At 50.7% G+C, this 26,558-nt stretch overlaps 1 protein-coding gene, 1 long non-coding RNA gene and 1 pseudogene across 2 annotated transcripts; 2 read left to right on the top strand and 1 right to left on the bottom strand.

Annotated features, from left to right (window-relative positions):
• The first annotated feature begins 3,131 nt into the window (after positions 1 to 3,131).
• On the top strand, positions 3,132 to 24,635 carry CLEC2L (C-type lectin domain family 2 member L). The gene is given in 6 exon segments (XM_031665125.1): positions 3,132 to 3,194; positions 3,196 to 3,337; positions 15,467 to 15,541; positions 19,248 to 19,414; positions 21,604 to 21,704; positions 23,795 to 24,635. Coding segments are annotated over 6 exon segments (660 nt in total). The 3' UTR covers positions 23,907 to 24,635.
• LOC108585180 lies at positions 12,766 to 15,264 on the top strand (annotated as a pseudogene).
• LOC116274459 lies at positions 15,548 to 21,283 on the bottom strand. Its single transcript, XR_004183107.1, has 3 exons — positions 21,217 to 21,283; positions 18,387 to 18,527; positions 15,548 to 15,652 (listed from the first exon to the last, which is right to left on the bottom strand). It is a non-coding gene; the product is annotated as an uncharacterized LOC116274459 (long non-coding RNA).
• Positions 24,636 to 26,558: the final 1,923 nt, after the last annotated feature.

The following is a 26,558-nucleotide window of genomic DNA, read 5'->3' as shown; positions in this document are numbered from 1 at the left end:
CTGGGTTCACACCATTCTCCTGCCTCAGCCTCCCAAGTAGCTGGGACTACAGGCGCCCGCCACTATGTCCAGCTAATTTTTTATATTTTCAGTAGAGATGGAGTTTCACCATGTTAGCCAGGATGGTCTTGATCTCCTGACCTCGTCATCTGCCCGTCTCGGCCTCCCAAAGTGCTGGGATTACAGGCGTGAGCCACCGACCCCGGCCTAGGACAGGGGGTCTTGATGGGTTTTATCTCAATTGTGGTGTCTATTTTCATGAGCACCTTTTTCTTGAGGAAGCAGACCCTTTCACAGCCCTAAGGGTCATTATCTTTTAGGTTCCCCCCAAAACAGACCCTGACACAAGGATTTAAGTGCAAGTAATTTATTTGGGGAGTGATCCCAGAAAGCATCAGGAGGGGAGCAGGGAAGTTGACAAGGGCACACAGGGACTCTGGGAGGCTTAGATCCTACTTCCGATAGGTCCTGGAGTATTGTGATTGACCGAGAAGTTCCTAAGGTCAGCTCGACTGCCAGTGCGTTGGTATTATGCCTTTGTTACTCTTTTTTATGTCAATGGTTTATTTCAAGAGTTTCTTTGCTGATCTGCTCCCAAACTGCTTTGTACCTGGTACCAAAGTTAATTTTCCTAAAGCATGGTGTGATCATGACCTTTCTTTGCTCAAACATCTTTGATGCTTCCTTGTGCCTACGTGAAGTCTGAAGCTTTGGGCCTGGTGTTCCAATGGGGCACTGCCCTAGGAACGGGGGATATAGCAGTGCCTCTGCCCTCGCACCACAGCTGGCCATCTGGTTGGGGATCAAGCAATGACAGTAGGATGTGTCAAGTGCTATGGGAAGAGAGGTGGAGAGTGTTCCAAAGGCCCAAAGGACAGGTGCCACAGTCTGGGATCACAGGAGGCTTAGGAGGCAGGGATTGCTGGTCATGCACATTTTCCATTCTCCCCTTCTTCCTATCAGAATCTCTGCATTGTTGGGCGTGGCAATGGCTTTAGCTAATTGCCCCTATACTCCACAGACTTACTTGGGATAGAAGTGGCCAGTGGAAGGTAAGTGGAAATCACTGGGGGTTCCAGAAAAACTCTTTAAAGGAGTCTGATTCAACAAGAGGCACGCCCTTTTCCCCTTGGTTTTTCCTACTTTCTGTAATCTGGTGTGCAGGTGTGATGGCTGGAACCACAATGGCCATAGTGAGACCATGAGGGAATCCTGAAGATGTAGGGTATATACTAAGGATGATGGTGAGCAGAAAGAGAGAAAGAGCTGGGGTCCCTGATGATCTTGGAGCTCTCAATCCAGCCCTGGGCTGATCACCTCTAGACTTCTTTCAGGTAAAAAACAAAACAAAACAAAGCAAAACAAAACAAACAAAAAACCCTTCTTTCTAATTAAACTCTTACTGGGGTTTTCTGTTGTAGTCTGCTGAACCTAATCTGAATGAATGCAGTATCCTAGAGACTGTGCAATCAGAAGCATTAAGCAGAAATTTGGTAGGCAAACTAGGGTGCATGGGGGCTACAAGGAGGGTTAGAAGGACCAAGGAGGAGATGGGTTCCAGGCAGAGGGAAGAGTGTTCAAAGGCCCAGAGGAAGGAGTCAGAATAGTTGGGTGTGTCTGGGGCTGGCAGAGAAGGGGTGGGAGGAGAGGAAGCCTTAGGTAGGAGCAGGACTTCGACCATGAGGGACCTTCAGGCCTTGTAAAAAGATGGCCTTAACCCACAGGTAAAGGGACCCCTGAAGGAGTGGTGAGTTTGCACTTTAGGGAGATGCTGCGGGTGCGGAGTGGGAGGGGCTGGAAAGGAAGGAGCAAGAGTGGAGGCTGGGAGACCGCTTAGAAGGCTGCTGCTGTGGTCGGACAAGAGAAGGCATTGGCTTGTACTTGGCCAGTGGCTAGAGGGATGGAGTGCAATGGGCAGACTAAGAGTTTAAAACGGGCCGGGCACGGCAGCTCACACCTGCAATCCTAGAACTTTGGGAGACCCAGGTGGGAGGATTGCTTGAGCTTGGGAGGCCGAGGCTGCAGTGAGCCGTGATTTTGACGCTGCACTCCAGCCTGGGCTACAGAGCGAGACCCTGTCTCAAAAAATAAAAATAAAAATATTTTAAAAGGGAGAATTCACGAGAGTCAGTGGCCTATTGGATTTGGGGGAGGGAGCAGGAAGAGCTGCGGATGAAGAACTGTAGATTGAGAGAGGAACCAGAGGTGGGACTGAGAATGGTGGAGGGGAAAGAGGATCAGGGCTGGAGGCGTAGGGCCTCAGGCGACGCGAGGTCAGCTGAGGCAAGGGGCCAGTGAAGACTCCGGAGTCAGACACCCGCCAAGCACATACCTGCCTGGCGCCGCCTTCGGAAATGTCCTTGACCTCAAAATTCCACTTCTCGGCCTCACCTGGGGGCGTTGTCAGCTAATATATGTGAAAGTCCCTGGCGCTTAGTAGGTGCTCAATAAACGTTAACTGAATCTGCAACGTTGCTTCGCTCGCTCCTTTAGACTCTACTCTCTCTGTGTTCATGGTTCGGACGTTTCTCTCCTTTATCAAGAGTTTGAGGGTCAAGTTACAGCCCCTACCACTCTCTGCTCTGGCTCCGGGGCAGCCTGGAAGAAAGGCGCTCATCTTCCCTGAGACTCCCTGCACTGTCCGCGTGAACTTTATTCCCATTTTCACAGATGATGAGCAGGCGGCTGGAGAGGTGGAGCTGAGTTAGAACCAGGTCTCCCGGCTCCAAGACTGCGCTCCCAGCTCGGCAGCATCCGGCCTCCAGCTCAGGTGGCGGGGTCGGGGACCCGGCTGTCCCCGCTCCTCCACGCCTCCTCCCTCTCCGCGCCCGCCCCGCCCCGCGCGGGTCCACGGCTCCCGGCTCCCGCGCGCCGCCTCGCGCTCCTCCCCAGCCCGGCTGTGCGTGGAGGCTGCGGCTCCGCGGGGCAGGCGCTGAGCGCACGGCGGCGGCACCCGGCGCAGAGGCTCCGGCGCGGGGAGCCGGGCTCAGCCCCGGCCTGCGAGCGCCGCGGTCCTAGCCCACCCGAGGCCGGCCTGGGGGGCCCGCAGGGCGCGCGGGCGCCAGTGCACGCGCATCGGGCTGGGGCCTGGTGCAGGAGCGGCGCGGGCGCGGCGCGGCGGAGCGCCCCGCATGGAGCCGGCCCGGGAGCCCCCTCGCGGGGGCCAGCCGCCGCCGCCGGCCCAGCCGCGCGCCCCGCGCCCGCCCCCACCGCCCCCGCCCCGCCGCCCCCAGGCCTCGCTCGCCCGCAGAGGCTGAGGCCCGCGGCCCCGAGGGGCTGCTGCGGCGATCCGGGTCGGGCTACGAGGGCAGCACCAGCTGGAAGGCGGCCTTGGAGGGTAAGCGCGGAGCGGCCTCCCTCTCCCGGCCCAGGGACCCCTGCCCAGTCCCGACCCGGGACCCGGAGGCGGTCAGAGTCACCTTGGCCGCTGTCCCAGAGGGGAGAGCTGGGAGCGCGGCGCCGGGACGCGGCGGAGTCATTCATTTCAAGGCGGCCAGACGCCGCTTCATGGGGTGGGGTGGGAGGGAACCGGGGGCCACCGCGAGTCACAGCCTCAACCCCGCCGCTGCTGCGACTCCCTGTCTGACCTTGGAGCGCGCTTCACGCTCTGAGCCTTCGTCTCCTCACGCATGAAGGGGACAGCCACTGCCTGACACCCACCTGAGGGTGGCGGAATCTGTGGCCGTGAACATACTTCAAGTAAAGTAAGAAAGCTGGAGACCCCAGAGGTGGTGCACGCCCCTGTGAGAGCCGCGGGGACCCCGTGTTGGTGGGGCATGTGGGGAGGGCAGGGCAGGGGTGGAGAATCCACGAGAGGCTCTTCCTTGCAAGGTCAGGAGTCACACCTACTCCTCCATCAGACTGCCTCAGGGAGGGACCTCTGGCCTGCCACGGGGGCAGGAACCCAAGTGGAGAATTGATTTCAAGTTCACGAGCTTTTAGGAAACTGGTATTAGCTACCGCCAGCGGCGTGTGGTGTGGGAGATGCTGGAGTTGGTGAGAGGGTGGCTGGCCGTTTGGGTGTTTCTCAGGGTGCTCCTGGCACCCTGAATCCAGGGACAAGGAGGACCTGGGCAGCATTAACTAGGGAAGCCCGGAGCCTGGATCACTCATCCTTATGGAGGCAGTGTCAGAAAAGGAGGGCTTCCTGGAGTAGGTGACCTCTGAGGGGGCGTGGAGACAGAGGGGAAGGTGTTCCAGACCCAGAGCATTCCCGGCCGATGGTTCCCGGCCAGGTGGTCAAAGCTAGTCTGTCCTATGTGGAAACTGAGCCCTGGAGTACTGGGATGGGGCAGGGTGGAGAGAGATGGGTCTGAAGGACCCGGACGGTGAAGGGCCAGCCAGGTCTTGCCCAGGAGCTTGGACTTTGCTCTGAAGGGGCTACTGAGGGGTGGAGACAGTGGGTTTGCCTTTGGAAGACTGGTGGTGGCCCAGAGGGGTGGGACTGAGGCTCCAGGTCAGGGAGGGGGTGGGGCAGTGCACCAGGAGGGACATAACCAGCACCTGGGCCAAGACAGGTCATGGGGGCTGCTGAGGGTGGTGAGGTGGGGGTGGTAATACCAGCCTTCTGCACAAAGGCTGTGGGCCAGGGGACGTGCACTGTCCGAGGAAGGGCTGTGCAGACTCTGAAGCTGGACCCCCAGACAGTGGCAGGGACGGAGGAGGCGAAGATGTTGCGTCACCGAGGAGAAGAGCTGTGGCAGAGCTGTGGGTTGTGAAGAGTTGTGTGGAATGGATGGAGGTGGTGGGACACCTCCCTGTGACGCTGTCTCCGGCTTTACTGTTGGAGTGGCCCTGTGTTCCCACGCTTCCCTCCTGCCAAAGCTATTTCTTGAAGTTGTTCCCTCCTCTTGCCTGTGTTTCTTCATTCATTTATTCATCAGCATTGCTGAAGGGTCTGTCCTAACCTTAACCGAAGCCCCCATGGTAGGGCTGCTTCTGGGCTGCTGTGGCTCTTCAATGCCTCCTGTTTGCTCTTCCTGTCCACCTCCTGCCCTGACTTCTACCCCCTTGGGCTTCCTCCTCTCCACTGTGGCTGGGTTGCCCACCTGCCAGTCAGGCTGCAGAAGAGACCACACACCAAGCTGGAAGGTCACCCAGAGGCTGCCTGGGACCCTGAGTCAAGCCCACTCCCATGCTTAGCATCTTCCTGTGGTCCAGCCTTGCCTCACCATGGCCTCCTGCCTTGCCTTGCTCTCTGACTCATGCCACCTGCAGTCCCCTCCTCCTCCTTTCCCTGGACTCCCCAGGAGCAGTCCCGCTCCTGATGGCCTGTGGTCCTTGGGTGCTCAGCATCTCAGGCCTACTTTCTTTTCCTGCAGGGGTTTTAGGATCTGGAGTCTGAGTCTGACCAGGGGCCTCCCCTCGGCCAGTTCTCTGAAGGTCTCCTTGGGTACCCCCAAGCTCCTGTCTTCTGAGAGGAGCCTGGAAAAGGAGCCTGAGAGGAGACAGAGGGAAAGGTGTCCCAGACCCAGTGCACGACGTGTTCCGGGTCAGGCGGCCAGAGCTAGTCTGTCCCATGTGGGAACTAAGCCCTGGAGTACTGGGGATGGGGCAGGGTGGAGAGAGACAGGTCTGGAGGACCCAGATGGAAGGAGGGGTTCTCTTCTGGAGGACCCAGAAGAGAGGAGCTCGAGCAGCAGAGCTGGTCCTCTCCAGGGTGCTGCTGCAATGGCCCAGTGCTGGCTTTTGCACTGGTCTCCAGCATGCATTCATTCTTTCTGCAACATCCAGGTACCAATCTGGGCCCTGGGCACATTTGTGTTCTCTCAGAGGTTCCAAGACAGGGCCTGAGACAGTGTGGGGAGGTGCAGGAAGCAGAGCATCTGGTAAAGCTGGGGCAGAGCCTTCCATTGCCACAGGCTGGTGGGCTTTCCAACTTCTAGGAGCATTTGTTTCCTCATCTGCTAAGTCAGGTCATGATTTCTACCTCTCAGTAGACAGAGGCCCTGTAGTGTGGGCTGTGTGTACGGTGACTCCTCTTCCCAACTGCCTGGACTTGGCCTCCTGCAGCTCTGCCAGGGGAGCCCACGCCCAACTGCAACACTTTGACTTCTGGTCAGCCTCCCTTGATTCTGCTTCCCACCGCAAACCTGAGTCCAGAGTTCACATAATGAAACACTGTCAATGGGAGGAGGGATCTGTCCCTCTGGGGAACCAGGGTTATGCTGCCCCTGCTTAGCCAAGCACCTGTCTTGAGAGAAATGGGACATTTCCTGACTTGACCAAGCTGAACCCTCCCAAGAAGTCTCTGCTCCTTTATCGCCGGGTTTCCAATGCACATCCAGCACCTGCTACGTGCTGGAGCCATGCTGGGGCTTTCATAGTCATCATCCCAGTCCTCACCTCTCCCCCTTGCAAGGGACTGGTGAGTGTTCTGTTTCATAGACAAGGGAGCCGAGACTGAGAGTCTGAGTGTCTTGCCCAAGGACATCCCAAAGCCCTGTTGTGAAGGCTCTGACCCCTTCCTGCATGGCCAAGGACATCAGCCTTGGTGAGGCTAGCTGGGGATCATCAGATTCCCACACACAACCTCTCCTCCCCTGCTCCCCAGACAGCCCTGCCACCTCCAGCATTGACGTTTTTCCCTCCTTATGGGTTAAATGAGTCAGAGAGCTTCTTAAATCAGAAAGCTGGGATTACAGCCCAGGTCTTTAAGACTTTTCTGAGATGCATAACTAGCTTTATAAACAGGAAGCCAAACAGAAGTTGCCTTAATCAAGTATTTTCTCTCACTGTAGGTATGAACCTTTCCTTCCAGCCTGGGGTATGAGGCTAGAAAAGGTGACCCGGAGAGCCCGCCTGGGTTCTGGGAACAAGAGAGGTGATTCGAGATGGGGATATTTCCGGCATTGAGAGTGGCAGTGGGGCGGAGTGGCCTGGGGGTACAGGAGAGGGGACAGAGTGAGCCTGCGTGCTCAGCCTATAGATTTTTCAGTGCTCACCGATTCTGAATTTTTAATGCTGAAAGTTTCTTGATTAGGCAAAAACCCACAACTTCCTGATCAAAACCACACACATGCTTTTAGCCTCTTAAAAATTTAAAAATTACCAAACTTCACATTTGGTAGTTTTTAAGTCAAGATTATGCTTGCCAGGCTGTGTCCCCGATGACTTAGAGACAGCAACATGGGCCTTTTTTGGGATATGAGTGTGAGGATGATGGGAGCTTTGTCTGGGCCTGGGAGTCAGGTTTTTTCAGTTGTTCTTTCTAATATTAGGCAAAATCACACACAGTTAGAAACCTAAATAAACTGCACCCTTAAACGCCATCTAATATGGGCCATGGCATAGTAGGGAACAAGAAATGAGTTAGACATTTGTTAGAAGTTGAGTTGTGTCCCCACCAAAAAAGAGATGTTGGAGTCTTAACCTCTGGTACCTCTGAATGTGACTGCATATGGAAATACAGTCTGGCAGATTATTTGTAGTAAAGATGAGGTCAGATTGGAGTAGGGTGGGCCCTAATCCCGTATGAACTGGAATTCTTATAGGAAGATGGTCTCATGAAGACAAGGGCACTGTATTAGTCCGTTCTCACACTGCTAATAAAGACATACCCAAGACTGGGTAACTTATAAAGGAAAGAGGTTTAATGGACTTATAGTTCCACATGGCTGGGGAGGCCTCACAGTCATGAAGGAAGGTGAAGGAGGAGCAAAGACACGTCTTACATGGTAGCAGGCAAGAGTGTGTGCAGAGGAACTGCCCTTTATAAAACCATCAGATCTTGTGAGACTTACTCACTATCACAAGAACAGCATGATTTTGGAAAAACCTGCCCCCATGATTCAATTACCTCCCACCCAGACCCTCCCATGACATGTGGGAACTATGGGAACTACAATTCAAGTTGAGATCTGGGTGGGGACATAGTCGAACCACATAAGACATACCGAGAGAATACCATGTGATGATAAAGGCAGAGATTGGAGTGATGTGGCTGCAAGCCAAGGAGTGCCAAAGTCCGTCAGCAACCACTGGACACTAGGAAGAGGCAAGGAAGGAGTACCTGCAGAGTCAGAGGAAGCATGGTCCAGTGCAGCATCTAGAGAAATTATCCCTGAGACATAATGAAGAGGCACCTCGGGTCTGGCAGTGTTGGAGATACATGTACCGATCCCTCTTCCCTGTGTGGTCTTTCCTACAAACTCAGTTGAATTTAAGGTTGACCAAGGATGTTGTCATTTGGTGTGACTAAATTTCTCTCATAGTTTTTGAGTCCCAGTGGGTGCTCTGTAACATGCAAGGCAATGACCCAGCCCTATTTCAGGGAATCTGAAGGTGAGTAAAGCACAGTCCTTACCCCAAAGGAGCCTAGGGCTGATGGTCATCATCACACTGATGGCCCGCATAATCACCACAAGTTGATTGAGTAGAGTTTATTACGCCAGGCACTGTGCTAAGCACTGTACACTGAGTTCCTATAACACTCTAAGAGACAGATAGATATTATCATTACCTCATTTTCAAGATGAGGAAAATGAACTACAATAGTGGCTAAGAAACTTTACCATCCGTACACATCTAGAAAGTGGCAGAGCTGGGATTTGAACCCAGGCAAAGTGATGTAGATGCTATGCTCTTATCTTCAGTGCACAAAGGATTACAGCATCAATGATAGAGAAGAGGCTAATAGAAGGGAGAAGAAGGATGCACCCAGCATGCTCACCATAGGCAGCCATCCTGTAGCTCCAGGGAACTGTGATGAAGCTGCCACCAAGGACAGCAGAGCAGGAACAGAGAGAGCCCAGTCCAGTGCAGGCTGAAGCCTCTGCTCTTACCATATCTGAAGCTACCTACCCAGGACTCCCCGTCACTTGCCAACATAGACCTTGCCCATAGGAAAGACTAGAAATGTTTGTTGGACTTGCAGGTCAAGATGGCAGACTGAACACATGCATTTTTTCTTTTTCCCTTCAGAAGCCCACTAATACAACAGTAAAGGGGCCAGGTGCGGTGGCTCATGCCTATAATCCCAGCACTTTGGGAGGCTAAGGTGGGTGGATCACCTGAGGTCAGGAGTTTGAGATCAATCTGGCCAACATGGAGAAACCCCAACTCTACTAAAAATGCAACAGGTTAGCCAGGCATGGTGGCGGGCGCCTACAGTCCCAGCTACTCAGGAGGCTGAGGCAGGAGAATCACTTGAGCCTGGGAGGCGGAGGTTGCAGTGAGCAAAAAAACCCCAAAATTAGTCGGGCATGGTGTCACGTGCCTGTAATCCCAGCTACTCGGGAAGCTGAGGCAGGAGAATTGCTTGAACCTGGGAGGTGGAGATTGCAATGAGCTGGGATTGTGCCACTGCACTCCAGCCTGGGTGACAGAGCAAGACTCCATCTCAAAAAAAAAAACAAAAACAAAAACAAAAAAACCAAACCAAACAGCAAAGGGATTTTTAAAAGGCCATAAGGACAAGAACAAGAGAGAAAATAGCAACAAAATAGAGAGCTAAGGAGCAAGTGGATAAATGGTAACTGACTTCACCCCACCTGAGAAAGTCCAGAGAGGACAGGAGCCACCTGAGCCTCACGGGAGGACTCCTAAGGCTCAGGGGTTGGTGGCAGTGCTTGAAGATGGGGCTGAGAACAGGAGGACTGGTTGAAAATTTCTTTAAGGAGGATTTAGATTCCCATTCTGTACAGATTCTCCCCAGCCCTGGCAGGAACCTGGGGTGAAATCTCTCAAGAGGGCTTCAGCCGGGCACAGTGGGTCACGCCTGTAATCCCAGCACTTTGGGAGGCCGAGGCAGGCAGATCACCTGAGGTCAGGAGTTTGAGACCAGCCTGACCAACATGGTGAAACCCTGTTTCTACTAAAATTACAAAAATTAGCTGGGCGTGGTGGCAGGTGCCTGTAATCCCAGCTACTCGGGAGGCCGAGGTGGGAGAATTGCTTGAATCCAGGAGGAGGAGGTTGCAGTGAGCCGAGATCACACCACTGCACTCCAGCCTGGGTGACAGAGTGAGATTCTGTCTCAAAAAAAAAAAAAAAGAAAAAAGAAAGAAAGAAAGAAAAAGAAAGACAGCACCACCCTGAGAGCAAGCAACTAAGCCAACATTTACATATTGAATGCTGAGGACAACGTCCCAGCCTCTTCCCTCAGCTAGCCCGTATTTTCTAGGGGAGAAAACAGAAAAGCCTCCTCCATGGACTCTCATCCATCCAAGAGGAAAAACATAATGAAATAAGCATTCGGAGAATCCCAAGGATCATCCCAGCCAGATCACTCTACTGTGTCCCCCACAGCTAATAAGCCCCCATCTATGGGCTTGGAGGCTCCAACAAAGTCATTAGTCTTCCTGCCTTAATCATGAACAGATAACTGTGGTCCCCAGACCACTGAGGAAAGTCTCTAACATGGAAGCTCAAGACCAAAACAGAGGTTATACAGGGGGAAATAATCTTTCTGCTCATTTTCCCCACCCCTCCAAAAAACCTGTCAGTCATATCTTCAGAGAGAAGAGATAAGAGAAAGTACTGCATCATTAAAACAAGAATAGGATTCTTTAAGAGTGGGTATTCATAGAACAGCAGCAACAAAACCAAGCAAACCTTGGAAATTAAAAATATAGTCACAGAAATTAAGAACTCAGTAGAAGGGTAGGATGATAACATTGAGAAAATGTTCCAGGAAATAGAGCAAAAAGGCAAAGAGATAGCAAGCAAGAGGGGAAAATAAGGTGAGAAATTTGGAGGACCAATCTAAGAGATCCGACATTTGAAGACTATGCCTTCCAGAAGAAAACAAAACATGGAAGAGAAGAAATCATCAATAATATAATTAAAGAAAATTTCCTGGCTGGGCACAGTGGCTCATGCCTGTAATCCCAGCAGTTCGGGAGGCCGAGGCGGGTGGATCACCTGAGGTCAGGAGTTCAAGACCAGCCTGGCCAACATGGTGAAACCCCATTTCTACTAAAAATACAAAAAATTAGCCAGGTGTGGTGGAAGGCACCTGTAATCCCAGCTACCTGGGAGGCTGAGGCAAGAAAATTGCTTGAACCCAGGAGGTGGAAGTGGCAGGGAGCGGAGAACAAGACATTGAACCCCGCCCGGGGAAAAAAGGGAGAATCTTTTCCAAAAAAAAAAAAAAAAAAAAAAGAAAGAAAAGAAAGAAAATTTCCTGGAACTGAAAAATACCACTTTCCAGATTGAAAGGGCCTACTAGAGTAGATGAAACAGACCAAACCAAGGCATGGCATGCAATTATGAAATTTTAGAACATTGTGCGATGAAGACCCTAAAAGCATCTAGAAAGAAAATAATTAAGCAGTTGAAAAGGATCATGGGTGAGAATGGACCTAGACTTTTTGAAAGCAACACTGAAGTTAGAAGACAATTAAGTGATACCTTCAAAATTCTGAAGGAAAATTATTCTCGATCTATAATACTTAGTCCTCTGGGTTCACAATTCCACGAGCAACATTCACCAGTGCACCATGGAACACAATGAGAATCTTTGCTCCTCGGGTTTGTGCAGTGCAATGCTTTGGCTCTACCCTTCCTCAGGCAGCCATTGGATGATGTGCTTCACCAAGATGAGGGAGTAAACCAAGGAAGGGGAAGGCATGGGAGAAAAGGAACAGAGGAGTCAACATAGGAGAGGGGCAGATAAATCCTCAGACTGCTGGTGTGGGGAGACCCTGGATGGCAGCTGGGCTTAGAAGGCAACTAGTCAGATTCGAGCAGGTCAGAAAGTTCCAAGGGACATTTCTTCAAGATGGTCGTTATGGCCTGCATGTTGGTTTCCTCCCCAAATTTATAGGTTGAATCACTAACCTCCAACGTGATGATATTGAGGTGGGTAATTGAGCGGTAATTAGGTTTAGATGAGGTCATGAGGGAGAGCTCCCATGATGGAATTACTACCCTTATAAGAAGAGGAAGAGACACCAGAACTTCCTCTCTCCACTATGTGAGGACACAGTAAAAAAGCGACTGTCAGCAAGCCAGGAAGTGGGCCCCCACCAGAACCTGACCATGCTGGCACCCTGATCTAGCCTCTAGAACTATCAGGAGAAATAAATGTCTGTTGTTTAAGCCACCCAGTCTATGACAGTTTGTTGTAGCAGACTGAACTAAGACCAAAGTGAAAGAGAAATTCCGATTTTGTCTCATCATGAAAGAGGAGTTTTGGCGTTGAAATATGATACGCATACAGAAACTGAGCAAAGGGAAAAGAAGACCAGGATTAACAGGGAAACGAAGTTCTGTGGACATGATCACAGCACACGGCATGGCTTTGCTGAGAGTACTGTTTACACTGACCTAAGAATATAACACCAAAGTATCAAGCTAATACAAACTATGATATTGAGAGGGCAGGGAGTGAGTGGTCAGGGTAGAGTGGTAATGCAGAGAATTAAGTCTGCATCACTATAATGGGAAGTCAATAAATTATATCTAAAACAGAAAAAAATCTAGAAGTATTTACATACACATGGCACTTAGAAATTTGGAGCTAATACCAAAAGAGTCAGCTAAAAGAGTTGAAAATGGTTGGCTTTGGGGAAGGAGCAATGTTATTACTACTATTATTATTTTTTGGAGACAGAGTCTTGCTTTGTCACTCAGATTGGAGTGCACCGATGTGATCTTGGCTCACTGCAACCTCCGTCTCCTGAGTTCAATCGATTCTCCTGCCTCAGCCTATAGGTAGCTGGGATTACAGGCACACACCACCACACCCGGCTGATTTCTGTAATTTTTGTAGAGACAAGGTTTCACCATGTTGGCCAGGCTGGTCTCGAACTCCTGACTTCAAGTGATCCGCCTGCCTCAGCCTCCCAAAGTGTTGGGACTACAGGCGCAATCCACTGCGCTCTGCACTATTATTTTTTAAATGAAGCCTATTAGAATTTCTTGATTCCTTAAATCTGTGCTTTTCAGACTATCCTTGGTGAAGGAAACAGGTTTCTTTTCAAAATCCTTTGTAAAATACAATACAAATGAATAACGAGCAACAGGCACTTGGATATCGGGTAATGCTGAATTGCTACAGATTCTTCCTCTCAATTTTGGCACTTTTATCATGATGGACAAGTAACAGTTTACAGACAAACACTGAACTGCAGAGACAGTGTTTTCATCTATGATTTATGTATAACATTGACTAAAAAAAACACTTTCAAAATGGGTGCACAACAACGTAACTGCACTTAACTGTGCACTTAATGGTTAAGATGGTAAAAAAAAAAATCCAAACAAAGTTGTAAAGGGAATTCAGACCTGCTAGGAGGGCCGTAATCAAAACAATGCAAACCAACAAGTGTTGGTGAGGATGTGGAGAAACTGGAACCCTTGTCTATTGCCAGTGAGAATGTAAAGTTATGCAACCAGTGATGGAGTTTGTGGTTCCTCAGAAAGAACTACTGGGAGCGGCGGCGGTGTCGGCAGCGGCTGTAACGAAGAGAGTTTGGCGCGATGTCTCACACCATTTTGCTGGTACAGACTACCAAGAGGCCAGAAGGCAGAACTTATGCTGACTATGAATCTGTGAATGAATGCATGGAAGGCATTTGTGAAATGTATGAAGACATGTGAAAAGAATGAATCCCAACAGTCCCTCTATCACATATGACATCAGTCAGTTGTTTGATTTCATCAATGATCTGGCAGACCTCAGCTGCCTGGTTTACCGAGCTGATATCCAGACATACCAGCCTTATAAAAAAAGACTGGATTAAAGAGAAGATCTATATGCTTCTTCATCGGCAGGCTCAACAGGCTGAGAAATAACTGTGTTGGAAGCATTGGGGGATGGGGGTGGGCTTGGAACACGGGTGTGTACAGTGTGCTGTAGTGGAAGTTTTGTATCATAGTAATCCTGTTTCCACTTTGTTATACTCTAGCCAAGATTGACTGTATTAGATGAAATGTGAAGATCTTGTTCAATCAGAAACCCCTGTTGCCCCCTCTTTTTTTCTTTTCTTTCTTTCTTTTTACTCAAACATTTTTATGATGATTTAGATGGAAGTTGTTCTTTGTCAGTTAATGTTGGTTCCAGTCCTTCAGTCTCCAACTGGGTTCCAGTCCATTCAGCTGGAATGCATAACATTCACTGTAGTAACCCTTCTTCAAGTTGGAGGGGGGAGGGTGGAAACACAGTTTAGCCATGTCCTCAAGATAAAGTTTTGGTAAAAATAAATAAGTGTTCTTTAGTAAAAAAACAAAACAAGTAAAACTACCATGTGATCCAGCAACTCCACTCCTAAGCATATACCCAAAAGAATTGAAAGCAAGGACTTGAACAGATACTCATACACCATGTTCTTAGCTGCATTATTCACAATAGCCAAAAGGTGGAAACAGCCAAAATGTCTACCAACAGATGAATGGATAAACACAACGTGGTCTTGCTATACAGTGGAACATTATTCAGCCTTAAGATGGAATGAAGTTCTGACGTATGTGACAACATGGATGAGCCTTGAAAACATGCTGTGAAAGGAACCAGACACAAAAGGACAAATACTGGATGTTTCCTCTTATATGAGCTTCCTAGAGTGGTCCAATTCATAGAGACAGAAAGGAGAAGGGTGGTTGCCAGGGGCTGGGGAGAGGAAGGGATGGGAGTTGTTTAAGGGGACAGAACTTCTGTCTGGGATGATGAAAAAGTTTGCAAACAGACAGTGATGATGGTTGCACGACATTGTGAATGTACTTAATGCCACTAACTGTACACTAAAAAATGGTTAAAATTGCAAATTTTACGTTACATATTTTCATCACAACTTAAAAAATTCTTAAAATACCCTAGGTTTAAAGTCTAAAAGGTTTCTCTCGTTAAATATAAAATGAGAATATTAAATGATAACAAAATAAAATAAATAAATGAAAATAACAAAGGGAGAACCCAGAGGATCAGGAAGAGGACGGATAGTGTAGAGGTGGGTGAGTTTTAGAAAGTATCTATGGAGGAGGTGGAGGAGGAGACTTCGGGAGCAAAGATTCAGTAGCAGGGCTGTGAGGGCTGAATGGGTTATTTTGAGGAACCCATGTGGCTGAAACCTGCGACCGCATAGAGAAGAGCAGGAGATTCAAGGTGGAAAGCTCTGACCATCACTGAAGATTCTGTGAGCAGTGGGTAGCCCGGCAGGGAGGGTTTCAAGCTGAGGAGTCACAGAATCAGAACTGCATTCTACATCAGTGGGTCGCAAACTCCAGCCTGCATCAGAATCACCTGGAGGGCTTGTTTAAACACAGCTTGTTGGCCGGGTGTGGTGGCTCACACCTGTAATCCCGGCACTTTGGGAGGCTGAGGTGGGCGGATCATTTGAGGTCAGGAGTTCGAGACCAGCCTGGCCAACACGGTGAAACCCCGTCTCAAAACAACAACAACAACAACAAAACACAGTTTGCTGGGCTCCACCTCCCCCTGTTTCTCATTAGCAGGATATGGGGCTGGTGGTGGGATGGCAGTGGGACAGGTGGTGGGATGTTGAACTCCTCTCTCTTCTCCTAGACACCACCACACGTCTCCTGCTGGGTGCCATCGCGGTCCTTCTGTTTGCCATCTTGGTGGTGATGAGCATCTTGGGTGAGCATGCATGTCAGAGCATTTATGCAATTCAATTTGCACACTCCTTGTTAAAAGCACATCTAATTAGTTAAAGAAAGATTCTAGACGTTCCAAGAATCCTGTGGGGGACTAAGTAAGTAGAAAATACATAGTGTCAGTTGTTGAGATTTTAGCTTAAAATAATATATTCACACACAGACTATACATGTCCCCTTTATTAAGCCATGCAAGTAAAGTGGAGATGTTACTTAGGTATTATTTTTTAAGTGCTGTGAGAACTCAGAACAAACTTGGGGTAGGTTAGGAAGACAGTGCTTCTTGGAGGAGATGGTTTGGGAATAAGGATCATATTCAGTCAGGCGCAGTGGCTCACGCCTGTAATCCCAGCACTTTGGGAAGCTGAAGTGAGTGGATCACCTGAGGTCAGGAGTTTGAGACCAGCCTGGCCAACATGGTGAAACCTCATCTCTACTAAAAGTACAAAAATTAGCTAGCTGTGGTGGTGGGTGCCTGTAACCCCAGCTAGTCGGAGGCTGAGGCAGGAGAATTGCTGGAACCTGGGAGGCAGAGGTTGCAGTGAACTGAGATCGCACCACTGCACTCTACCCTGGGCGACAGAGAGAGAGAGACTCCATCTCAAAACAAAACAAAACAAAACAAAACAAAACAACAAAAAAACCCCCACACATCACATTCAGTCAGCAAACATTTATTGAGTGCTGCTGTGTGCTAAGCTCTGGGCTAAGTGCTAGGGTTAAAAAGAAGACGAATATGACACTGTCTCCTGTGTCCAGGGGTAAGTGCAATAATAGAGGTATTACTGCCCAGTGGCTTCCCAGAAGGAAAACACATGTGCAATGAACCCTGAAGAATGAATAGGAGCTTCCCAGAGATTAGGAGGTAGAGAGTGCTAGGGAGGAAAAAGCTTTTCCTCTGCCCTCTTAAGTTCAGTGTCTAGGGGCCTGTAAATTAAACTATCAAAGACAAATTAGCAGGAGAAAAGGTACCTAATGTTTCTTAATATTTATGTTCATGGGATTTCACAGATAATAAGTGAAACTCAAAGAAGAATTTAGACTCAGGGGCTTACACACCTTTTTAACAAAGGAAAGAGGGCTTGGGTTTCAAGAGCTGGTAAATTAAGGGAAGTGACTAGGAAATACACGGAGGAACAAGAGGAGATAAAGGCTATTTTAGTAAGCTTTGCTTATGCAAACTAATCTTGGTGTTGATTCCTTGGCATGTTTGATGATGAGTCACTCTTCCCTCCCTGGTTTAGGGTGGGCAGTGGGGGTATGGGAGGGTATGGGGTGAGGGATGGGGAGTAGGGCAGCTCCCTCCCCAAAGGGAAATTTATGCCCTACTTTCTGGCAGATGAGAGGGTAGAGAACTCTTCCTGTTGATTCTGAATTGCCTTCAGCTTAAAATGATCCATATGTCAAAGTGGCATATTTTAGGGTGGCATATTCTGGACCCTATCAAGGGAATAGAACATTCTAAGTGGGAGAGGCCTGAGAAACAGAGAGAGTGTGTGGAACTGACAGGGTTGGATAAATGAAAAAGGTAGAAGCTGCAACTAAGACCGTGTGAGGCTATATGAACAGGGAATCTGATTACTTTTAAGAGATTCAAATACAAGTGTATTGTAGGTTCTGAAGGGTTTCCAAAAATGATATTAGTGCCTCTGTCTTTAATCTTTGAGAAATGCCGTAAGACCAGAGGTGGAATCCATAAAATGGGGGAAAATTCCACCAAGATTATCAATTCCTACCAAACCCTCCCCTATAGGGCTTGTATGACAAGGACAGGGGTTCTGAGTGTTTAGAAATGGATATGGCAGCTGGGTGCAGTGGCTCAAGCCTGTAATCCCAGCACTTTGGGAGGCCAAGGTGGGTGGATTACTTGAGGTCAGGAGTTTGAGACCAGCCTGGCCAACATGGTGAAACCCTGTCTCTACAAAAAATACAAAAATTAGCTGGGCATGGTTGTGTGCACCTGTAGTCCCAGCTACTCGGGAGGCTGAGGAAGAAGAATCGCTTGAATCCGGGAGGCAGAGGTTGCAGTGAGCTGAGATTGTGCCACTGCACTCCATCCTGAGTGACAGAAGAGACTCTGTCTTTAAAAAAACAAACAAAAAATAAGGGTAACCACTGGGCCTAGCTTAAATTCACCTAGAATAATTCCTACAAATTAAATCAGTTTTCTTTTATCCTCTTACATCAGTTTTCTTTTATCCTCTTACTAGGTTGGGAGGCCAGAGAATGTGTAGACATAGCTAATATGATTTCAATAAAGCACAACAGTCTCTTAGGAGATCCTTGCGGAAAAGCAGTTGAGATGTGAGATGTAACCACACCATGGTCAGTACTCCCAGGTGGACTTGCATCTCATTGAACACATATATATGCCCAGGGGGTGTCGATGAATGAATTGGTGTCTGTGTGGCTGGAGATCCCTAGGGGCTTGAGTACCAGAGGCCTGTTCTTGGCTCTGTCCTGGTCTACATTTTAATCAATCACTTGTATGAAAACAAACAAAAAGTATGCTTATGGAATTTGCAGCTGACACAATCCAAAACCACAATCCCACATGACAGATGGGTGAAAGAAATCAAGATTCAAATGTATCTTGAAAAACTCAAATGATGAGCCAGAGTGAATGAGATAAATGTGGAAGAAATAAATATAAGGTTCTGCATTTGGATTTAAGAAGTTATTTTCACATGTTCTGACACTGGGGGAGACCTGGCTTAGAATCAGATCATATGAAAACAATCTAAGATTGTGGATTAATTCCATTTGGCAAGGAGGCCCTTTGAGAAGCTCCGGGCTCCCTTCCCAGAAAAGTCCATGTATGCACATACCCGCCGATCTGTTCACGGAAGCAGTCTGCAGACTGGAGATCCCATGACAACTGGAAGACAGCATGGTGGTCACTGTCGCTGCTGGTAGAGCCACATCTGATGTGTCCCAGTCTGTCCTGGTGGCAGTGATTCAGTGGTAACCTGGGGACATTGCAGTGAGCAGGCAGGATGGAGAGCAACCCTTGCCAGGAATCTCGGGAGAGATGGCATCTGTTTCAACCTGGATGAGGCAGGCTGGTGTGCTTCTTTGAGTAGGGGGTAGAAGACAGAACGGGTGTCTCTGGGTCACTCCAGAGGCTAGATCCTAGACCAGCAGGTCTCGGTCACAGGGGTACAGGTTGGGACTCAACATTTAAGAACTTTCCATGCACACTAACAGCAAGGGGGTTAAGAAAATAAAAAATGCAAAGAACTTCCCAGCAGTTCAGTGGTGGAATGGCAGCCTTGGTAGCTAATGTGGGCATGGTTAATGATAGCGGGCAGTCTGTCCTGCTGTTGGTACCTGGCCTAGCTGGAAAGAGAGGACACATAGCTGCCAGGTCTCTTCCCAGTCTGAGTTTCTGGCGTTCCATGCCTCTGGGAGTTTGGAGACAGAGGAGATCCTAACCCAGTAGCTGCGCCGCTGTCATGTCCTCCTGCGGTGACGCCTGCCAGGCTTCCCACTGTCCCCTTTCTCGTTCATTTAGTGGCCACCCTTTTACCTCCAGGCACCAGGAGAGGTGCTTACCGGAGAGGACAGCCATGCCTGCAGTGTCCCTGGAGGATGCCAAAGCTGAGGCAGGGGAGGGAGCCACAGAAAGCAGAGTGGGACTCTGGCTGGGGAATGGGGCGGGCAGGGCCAAGCCGGTCTCTTCCCTGCAGCTTCCAAGGGCTGCATCAAGTGTGAAGCGCCCTGCCCAGAGGACTGGCTGCTCTACGGAAGGAAGTGTTACTTCTTTTCTGAGGAACCCAGAGACTGGAACACAGGCAGGCAGTACTGCCACACCCACGAGGCAGTGCTGGCTGTGATTCAGAGCCAGAAGGAGCTGGTGAGTGTGCCGAGGTGAAGGGCGGCGGGGGAAGGGATCTTCAGGGCCCCCAACCTTGACTCTAGGGGACAGTCACACCCTAAAGGATGCAGTGTTCCCTGTGACCCATCTCCAAAGCCACCACCTGCTGCATAACCACTGGGGGTGCAGGAAGACCTCATGGTCTGAGCACGTCAATGAGTGGCTCCAGTTTCCACTTCCATTGTCAAGGCCATCTATTTCAATCCAAGGCCCACTGGTTGAGGTCACTTAGCATTATAAACCATAAGAATGACCAATTATAAAGTTGGTGATGTGGTATACACCGCTAGTACCAGCTACTTGGGAGGCTGAGGCAGGAGGATCACTTGAGTCCAGGAGTTAGAAGCTAGTCTGGGCAACACAGTAAGACCCTAGCTCTACAAAAAGTAAAAGGAAAATTAGCTGGGCATGGTGGAGCGTGCCTGTAGTCCCAGCTACTTAGGAGGCTGAGGCAGGAGGATCACTTGAACCCAGGAGTTCAAGGCCAGCCTGGGTAACATAGCAAGACTTTGTCTCTCTTTTTTTTTTTTTTTTTGAGGCAGTCTCACTCTGTCGCCCAGGCTGGAGTACAGTGGTGCCATCTCGGCTCACTGCAGCCTCCGCCTCCTGGGTTCAAGCGATTCTCATCCTCCTGAGTCCCTGGGACTGCAGCCGTGCGCCACCACGCCTGGCTACTTTTTGTATTTTTATTTATTTTTATTTTTATTTATTTATTTTTTTTGAGACGGAGTCTCGCTGTGTCACCCAGGGTGGAGTGCGGTGGCCGGATCTCAGCTCACTGCAAGCTCCGCCTCCCGGGTTTTTACGCCATTCTCCTGCCTCAGCCTCCCGAGTAGCTGGGACTACAGGCGCCCGCCACCTCGCCCGGCTAGTTTTTTGTATTTTTTAGTAAAGACGGGGTTTCAACGTGTTAGCCAGGATGGTCTCGATCTCCTGACCTCGTGATCCGCCCGTCTCGGCCTCCCAAAGTGCTGGGATTACAGGCTTGAGCCACCGCGCCCGGCCAACTTTTTGTATTTTTAGTAGAGACGGGGTTTCACCATGTTGGCCAGGCTGGGCTCGAACTCCTGGCCTCAAGTGATCCACCTGCCTAGGCCTCCCAAAGTGCTGGGATTACAGGTGTGAGCTACTGTGCCCAGCCACAAGACTTGTTTCTTAAGAAAAAAGAATTGGCCGGGCGCAGTGGCTCACGCCTATAATCGCAGCACTTTGGGAGGCCGAGGTGGGCAGATCACGAGGTCAGGAGATCGAGACCATCCTGGCTAACACTGTGAAACTCTGTCTCTACTAAAAATACAAAAAAAAAAAAAAAAAAAAAAATTAGCCGGGAGTGGTGGCAGGCGCCTGTAGTCCCGGCTACTTGGAGGCTGAGGCAGGAGAAAAGGCGTGAACCTGGGAGGCGGAGGTTGCCGTGAGCCGAGATCGCACCACTGCACTCCAGCCTGGGCGACAGAGCAAGACTCTGTCTCAAAAAAAAAAAAAAAGGAAAAAAGAATTACAAATTATAAATGCATTGTGAAATGTAAAAACACGTTGTCATTTTCTAAAGATCCAAATCAGGATATGGTCTCTCATTTAACATCCAAAACAGTTTTAGCAACAGAAACATGAAAGAAATACAATTAATGGAGTCTATTGGCTGTTTTGGATTTTGAGGTTAACAGTGGTGTTAACCAAAATAGAAGATAATCTAAAAATCACTTCTGTTTGCCTTTGATACACAGTATGATATCCCCAGTCTGCAGGGAAAGTCCCAGAAATTTGCAGGTAGGACAACCAACCTGAGCATTGAGATTTGTCCCAGATCCTCCATCCAGTGGGCAATCCCCAAGCTTCCTGCAAATCAGGAATGCTGGCCTGCTGAGCTAGGAGGGCAAGCCCTGTACGGCCTTCCTGGCCAGTGGGTGTGCACACAGAGCCAGGGTCCCTTTCAAGCGGTCGGAGGCAATTGCTGTGAGGTCAGCGAGCAGCTCAGAGCCGAACTCTGGCAGTGTGACTGCGGAGGACCCTCTAAGCCTAGCTCCTCCCTTTCGGGATGCAGCGAGACAGCAGTCACTCGCTTGGCGTCTGTACCTCCCGAGAGCCAGTATCTTCCAAGCTGAGGTTTGTCTTGGGATGTGACAGGAGACCGCATCTGACCCTGAGGTGTCCCTCTTTCCTCGGTGCAGGAATTTATGTTCAAGTTCACGCGGAGGGAGCCCTGGATTGGACTACGCAGAGTTGGGGACGAATTCCACTGGGTCAACGGGGACCCGTTTGATCCAGACACGTGAGCTGAGGCTTCATCTTCTGGCCACCGAGCTTAGACTGAGAAAGGCCTGACTCACCCCCTGGACACAGCTCCCGAAGAGAGAAGCCCTTGGTTTTGTGCTAGCTAGAGATACTAGTCTCGGGGTCCCGCAGCGTGCGCCAGAGACCCAGTCATGAAAATGCCTGTACTTCTCCCTCTCTCACAAAAGTCCAGCCTGGCTTGGTGGCTCTGCCCTGTGAAGCCATTGGAGCTTCCCAGGGTCTCTCCACCCTTGAGTCCCCGATCTATGCAGCCTGGCGCTCCTCAGCTCCACTCTGGCACAACCACATCCCATTCAGCCCCAACGGGACAGCGAACGAGGGGGAGGGCCCTGGGTGGCCTCACCCCATTGGCCAGAACTTAGTCACATGACAGCACCTGGCCGCGAGGGAGGATGGGAGACGCGCCTTCGTCCTGGGCAGCCACTTGGCACCTAAGCACCGTAGCTGTGGAAGAAAGGGGATGTGAAGGCAGGCACCCGGAAGTGTTCTAGGCCACATTTTCCTGGCGAACGCATCTCTTGATGGAGGGGGCACTGCTGAGGTGGTGGCGTGTGCCGTGGTGGTTTTGTAAGACTCACGTGGTGTGGAAATGAGTGTGTGATGCAGGGTCTGGTGTGTGGTGTGGGGGTGATGGTCATGGGTGGAGTGGGTGGCAGATGTGTGGCTGTGGCAGTACAGTGGGGACTGTGTGGGGCGTGGGGAAAGGAGTGGTCTAGGCCTAGAGAAATGCAGGGAGGTGCATACAGGGGAGTGGGACCCTCAGAACAGACCCTGTGGCTAGAGGAATAGGCTCTGAGGTGCCAGCGGGAGGGCATGGGGTAGGGTGGGGAACACAGCTCCTAACCCGATGATGATGACACGTGAGCGTCCCCAAGGCAAGGGCTAAAGCAGAAGGGCGTCTGAGACCCTCGGATCCTCCTGGTTGCCAGAGGTGGCCATCAGCTGCCCTCCCACCTGAGGGTGGCTTAGGCAGTCACGCCCATGGCAGTCCTGCAGGCAGGGGCATTCATGATGCTTCCCCTCCTCCTCCTTTTCCTTATCTCAAGCACTCTTCATTTTTGCCCCTTACTCTGGCCTCAGTGCCCCTTCCGTTTCTCACCCACTTTCCTGTCCCCCTCTCAGGTCTGCTCTCAGAGTGGCTGAGCAGGTCTTGCACTTTCCACCCCTCTCCCTGCCTTTCTGGAAGCTTCTTGCTCTCAGAGCCCTGCAGGTTGGGGTCTGTGGCATCCTGACCACCTGGCAACCAAGGGGCCTTTGGCCACATTTCTCAGACACTGCAGAAGTTCTTTCCCTTGCACTCCTTCTTGGGGTCCTTCCAATGCCCTCTGTTGTGAGGGTCTACCTCCAACCTTGGCAGGGATCGGAGGTCTGGGTGAACAACTAAGGTTAAGAAGAAACCTCTGAGGCTGGAAAGGGGTGATTTTAGGTAGGGGGGAATCTTCCCACCGCACACGTCTGTGTGTGATGTCAATGAGTTCCTGGGCAACACAGCCTCAGTTAGCCCATATTGGGGTTATTGCCGCCTGCCCCTAACCTGTGAGGGGTAGCTGACTTCAGCCAGCTCTGCGGAGCTCCTCCTGTGTGCTTGACTCTGCGCATTGCAGGGGACCAAGATGAGAGGACACAGAGCTCGCTGCTCAGGAGCTGACTGCTTTGGGGACCTGTGTGGACAGACAGGTAGAGGCCCCAGGGGGCTGTGGGAGTGCCCCACAGAGCAGGCAGGGGACTGTGGGGAGGTAGGGTGGGCAGAGAGTGGCCCTGAACTGGGTGTCATGGAGCCTGGGACCTGTGAGCCAACCCTGCAAGGACATGGAGAATGGGAAAGTGTGTGTGTGTCCAGGACGTGTCTGAGCGGCGTGCTGGGGTGGCTGAAGCTACGGTGCACAGAGTAGGAAGACAATGGGATGCCAAGCTAGAACAGTCTGTCAGCACAAATGTCCTAGAAGGCAGCTCCAGTGATGAAGTGAGGGAGGGATAGGCCTCAGGGCCTCCATGGCCTCCCCTGCCACTGGGTTTTGGGCTGAATGTCCCAGATCATAAATGCCTGGTCTTCTCTCCTGGCCACAGGTTCACCATCGCAGGTCCAGGGGAGTGTGTCTTCGTGGAGCCCACCAGGCTGGTGTCGACGGAGTGTCTGATGACCCGGCCCTGGGTGTGCAGCAAGATGGCCTATACGTGAGGTGGGTGGGGCCAAAGGTGGCCCCTCCCCCCAGGCCTGTGGGAGGTGTCTGCCCAAGACCTGCTCCAGCGGAGCCGCCTGCCCTCTGCAAGACCAAGCAGTGGGGTGGGTGGCCTCTGCCCCAGGCCCCTCTCCCAGGCCCTGGCGCTCTGAGTCCCTGGTTCCTGGCCTCCTTTGTCTCCAGGCAGGTCATGTGGCTCAGCAGTTAAATCCCATATGCTAAGTAGTGTAGGCATCTGCCCACCTACACGCGCACACACGCATACGCACACGCACGCGCACACACAGACGCATACACGCACGCACGCACACGCACACCCACGCACGCACACGCACACGCACGCACACACATGCATACGCACACGCACGCACACACACTGTCCCCTCTGAAGCTCAGTGTCCACCCTGAGCCACCCCACAGATCTCTCTCTGGCCCCCTAGAAGCCCTCTCCTCACTGCACCCCTGGTGCTCTGGGGAAGGAGGAGCATTGACGGGTGGTTTGACTGTTCACTCAGTAGTCCCACTTCCCCAGTGGTTTCTCTCATGGCTGCCGGCGGAGGCAGGCTGGGAAAGCTTCCCCCTCACCTAGGCCAGGCCAGCCCTGGGCCCCAGAGGTCCCCTGCGTCCCCCTTCTTTGCCTCGCCTAGGTTCTCGGGCAGGGCCCCTGCTGTGTCCGTGGTGCTTTGTATTGGTCACTAACGGAATAAAGAGTTAATAACTCGTGTCCAGAGAAGTCTGCTGCCATTTGTTCCAGAGTCAGAGCTTGGGGAGGGATAGCGAGGGGCACATCTCTGGGTGCCAGTCTGTGGGGACCACCACAAAATTCACCTGTTCTAGTGCAGCAGATAGCGGTGTGTGAGGATGAAAAAACGCACCTTCTGGCCTCAGGGCATCATTTCATGTTGCTAAGCCTTTAAGGTATTCTTAGGTGGTCATTCCAGCTCCTTCATTGCTAGTCACCTCAAGATGACAAATGTTTATTCACACCTACCACAAGCCAGACACCACACCAGGCATGGGGGATCTATGCTATGGCCTTATCCCCCAAGAAGCACACAAGAAGCAGAGGAAACAGCTCAGAAAGTGCTAGAACATTCTGGAACACACTCAAGGGATGGTTTATTCTGCATTGGGGCAGGATGGAATGAAGTGAACGGGAAGATTAAGTAGTGTTCACATTGAGCTGGAAAAGAGTTTGTGAAGGTCTTATGGCCTCTTCCTATCCCCCTTGATCTGCTTGGGGAGGATGTGGTGGGGGCATGGGGTTGGCAGGCAGTGCCCTCGGGCCTGTAGGGGCTCCACACTCTCCTCCGCACACACTTGAGGCTCCAGCACCAAACTGCAGTGGATCCCGGGCCTCTCTGGCCTCCTGATGTTCCCAGATGAATGAGATGTGGGTAGCCTGCCTGGGAGCCCAGTGTGTGCATTTGGGTCCTGGCCCATTTTCAGAAAATAGCTCGGAGAGAGAAACCAGGTCCTGCTGTGCTCTGCGCAGTCCTAGTACTGGTTTTATAGTCTTCAGACAAAACCTCCAACTTGGGTTTGTTACATTTGCGGCATGCTTTCCAGATACTTTGTAAAATACAGGTGGTTTGTGGTTTTATATTGTGCTGTCACTGGGAAGCCAGTTGGGGGATCTGAGTATACAATAAAGTACTTAAGGGAATTCAGCTGGTGGTGGTGGGCCTGTAGGGGTGGCTGTGAGGGGTTGAGGGTTGAGGAAGTGGTCAGCTGCTGCCGCTTCTCGGGTGGGAGTCCCACACTCCCACCTGTTCTCAGTTACGTATAAGCCTGTGTTTCTCACCAGTATCCACCCCTCAAAGACAGCGAGGTTCAAAGCCTCAGTAGTGTTTGCTTTACGTATGGCAGCTCCCTTAATTCTCGCAGAAATACTGGAGGCAGGTCATGCTGCCAAAGGTGAGTAAACTACCTTGCCAGGGTCCTGAGAACCACATGACCGAGGGCTTCAGAGCCCTGCTTTCCTCCAGCCCTGTGGGTTCAGGGAAGCAATGTGAGAGGACACAGAATGGGTAACCTGTGCCTTTTGGGTTTTATTTTATTTTATTATTTATTTGTTTTTCCAAGAAAGAGTCTCACTCTATCGCCCAGGCTGGAGTGCAGTGGTGCAATCTCGGCTCACTGCAACCTCTGCCTCCTGGGTTCAAGCGATTCTCCTGCCTCAGCCTCCCGAGTAGCTGGGACTACAGGTGAGTGCCACCATGCCTGGCTAATTTTTGTATTTTTAGTAGAGACAGGGTTGACCATGTTGGCCAGGCTGGTCTTGAACTCCTGACAGGTGATCTGCCTGCCTCGGCCTCCCAAGGTGCTGGGATTACAGATGTGAGCCACTGCATCTGACCTGGGTTTTATTTTTTATTAAATGATCCAAAACCCGCTGCCTGCAGCTTCTAAAACCTAGTGGCAAATAAGGTCTTTTAACTTTAGATTTGCCCTGGGACCATGCAACAATTCTAAATCAGTTTGGGAGAGCATGTGCCCTGATCCAGAGTCATCAATGTTTTAAGATTTTTTTCAATCTGTTTTCTACCAATGAAGGAAGTACAAGATAAAAACAAAACACTGGCACACCCAACTTCAGAAATGTCGAAAATCCTTCCAAAGGTTACAGACCAGCCAGGCCGCCCCTGTCC

Source organism: Papio anubis, chromosome 4 (genome assembly GCF_008728515.1).
Source record: "Papio anubis isolate 15944 chromosome 4, Panubis1.0, whole genome shotgun sequence".
Lineage (NCBI taxonomy): Eukaryota > Metazoa > Chordata > Mammalia > Primates > Cercopithecidae > Papio > Papio anubis.
Note: the sequence above shows the minus strand (reverse complement) of the source record. Positions and strands in the feature narration are given on the sequence as shown.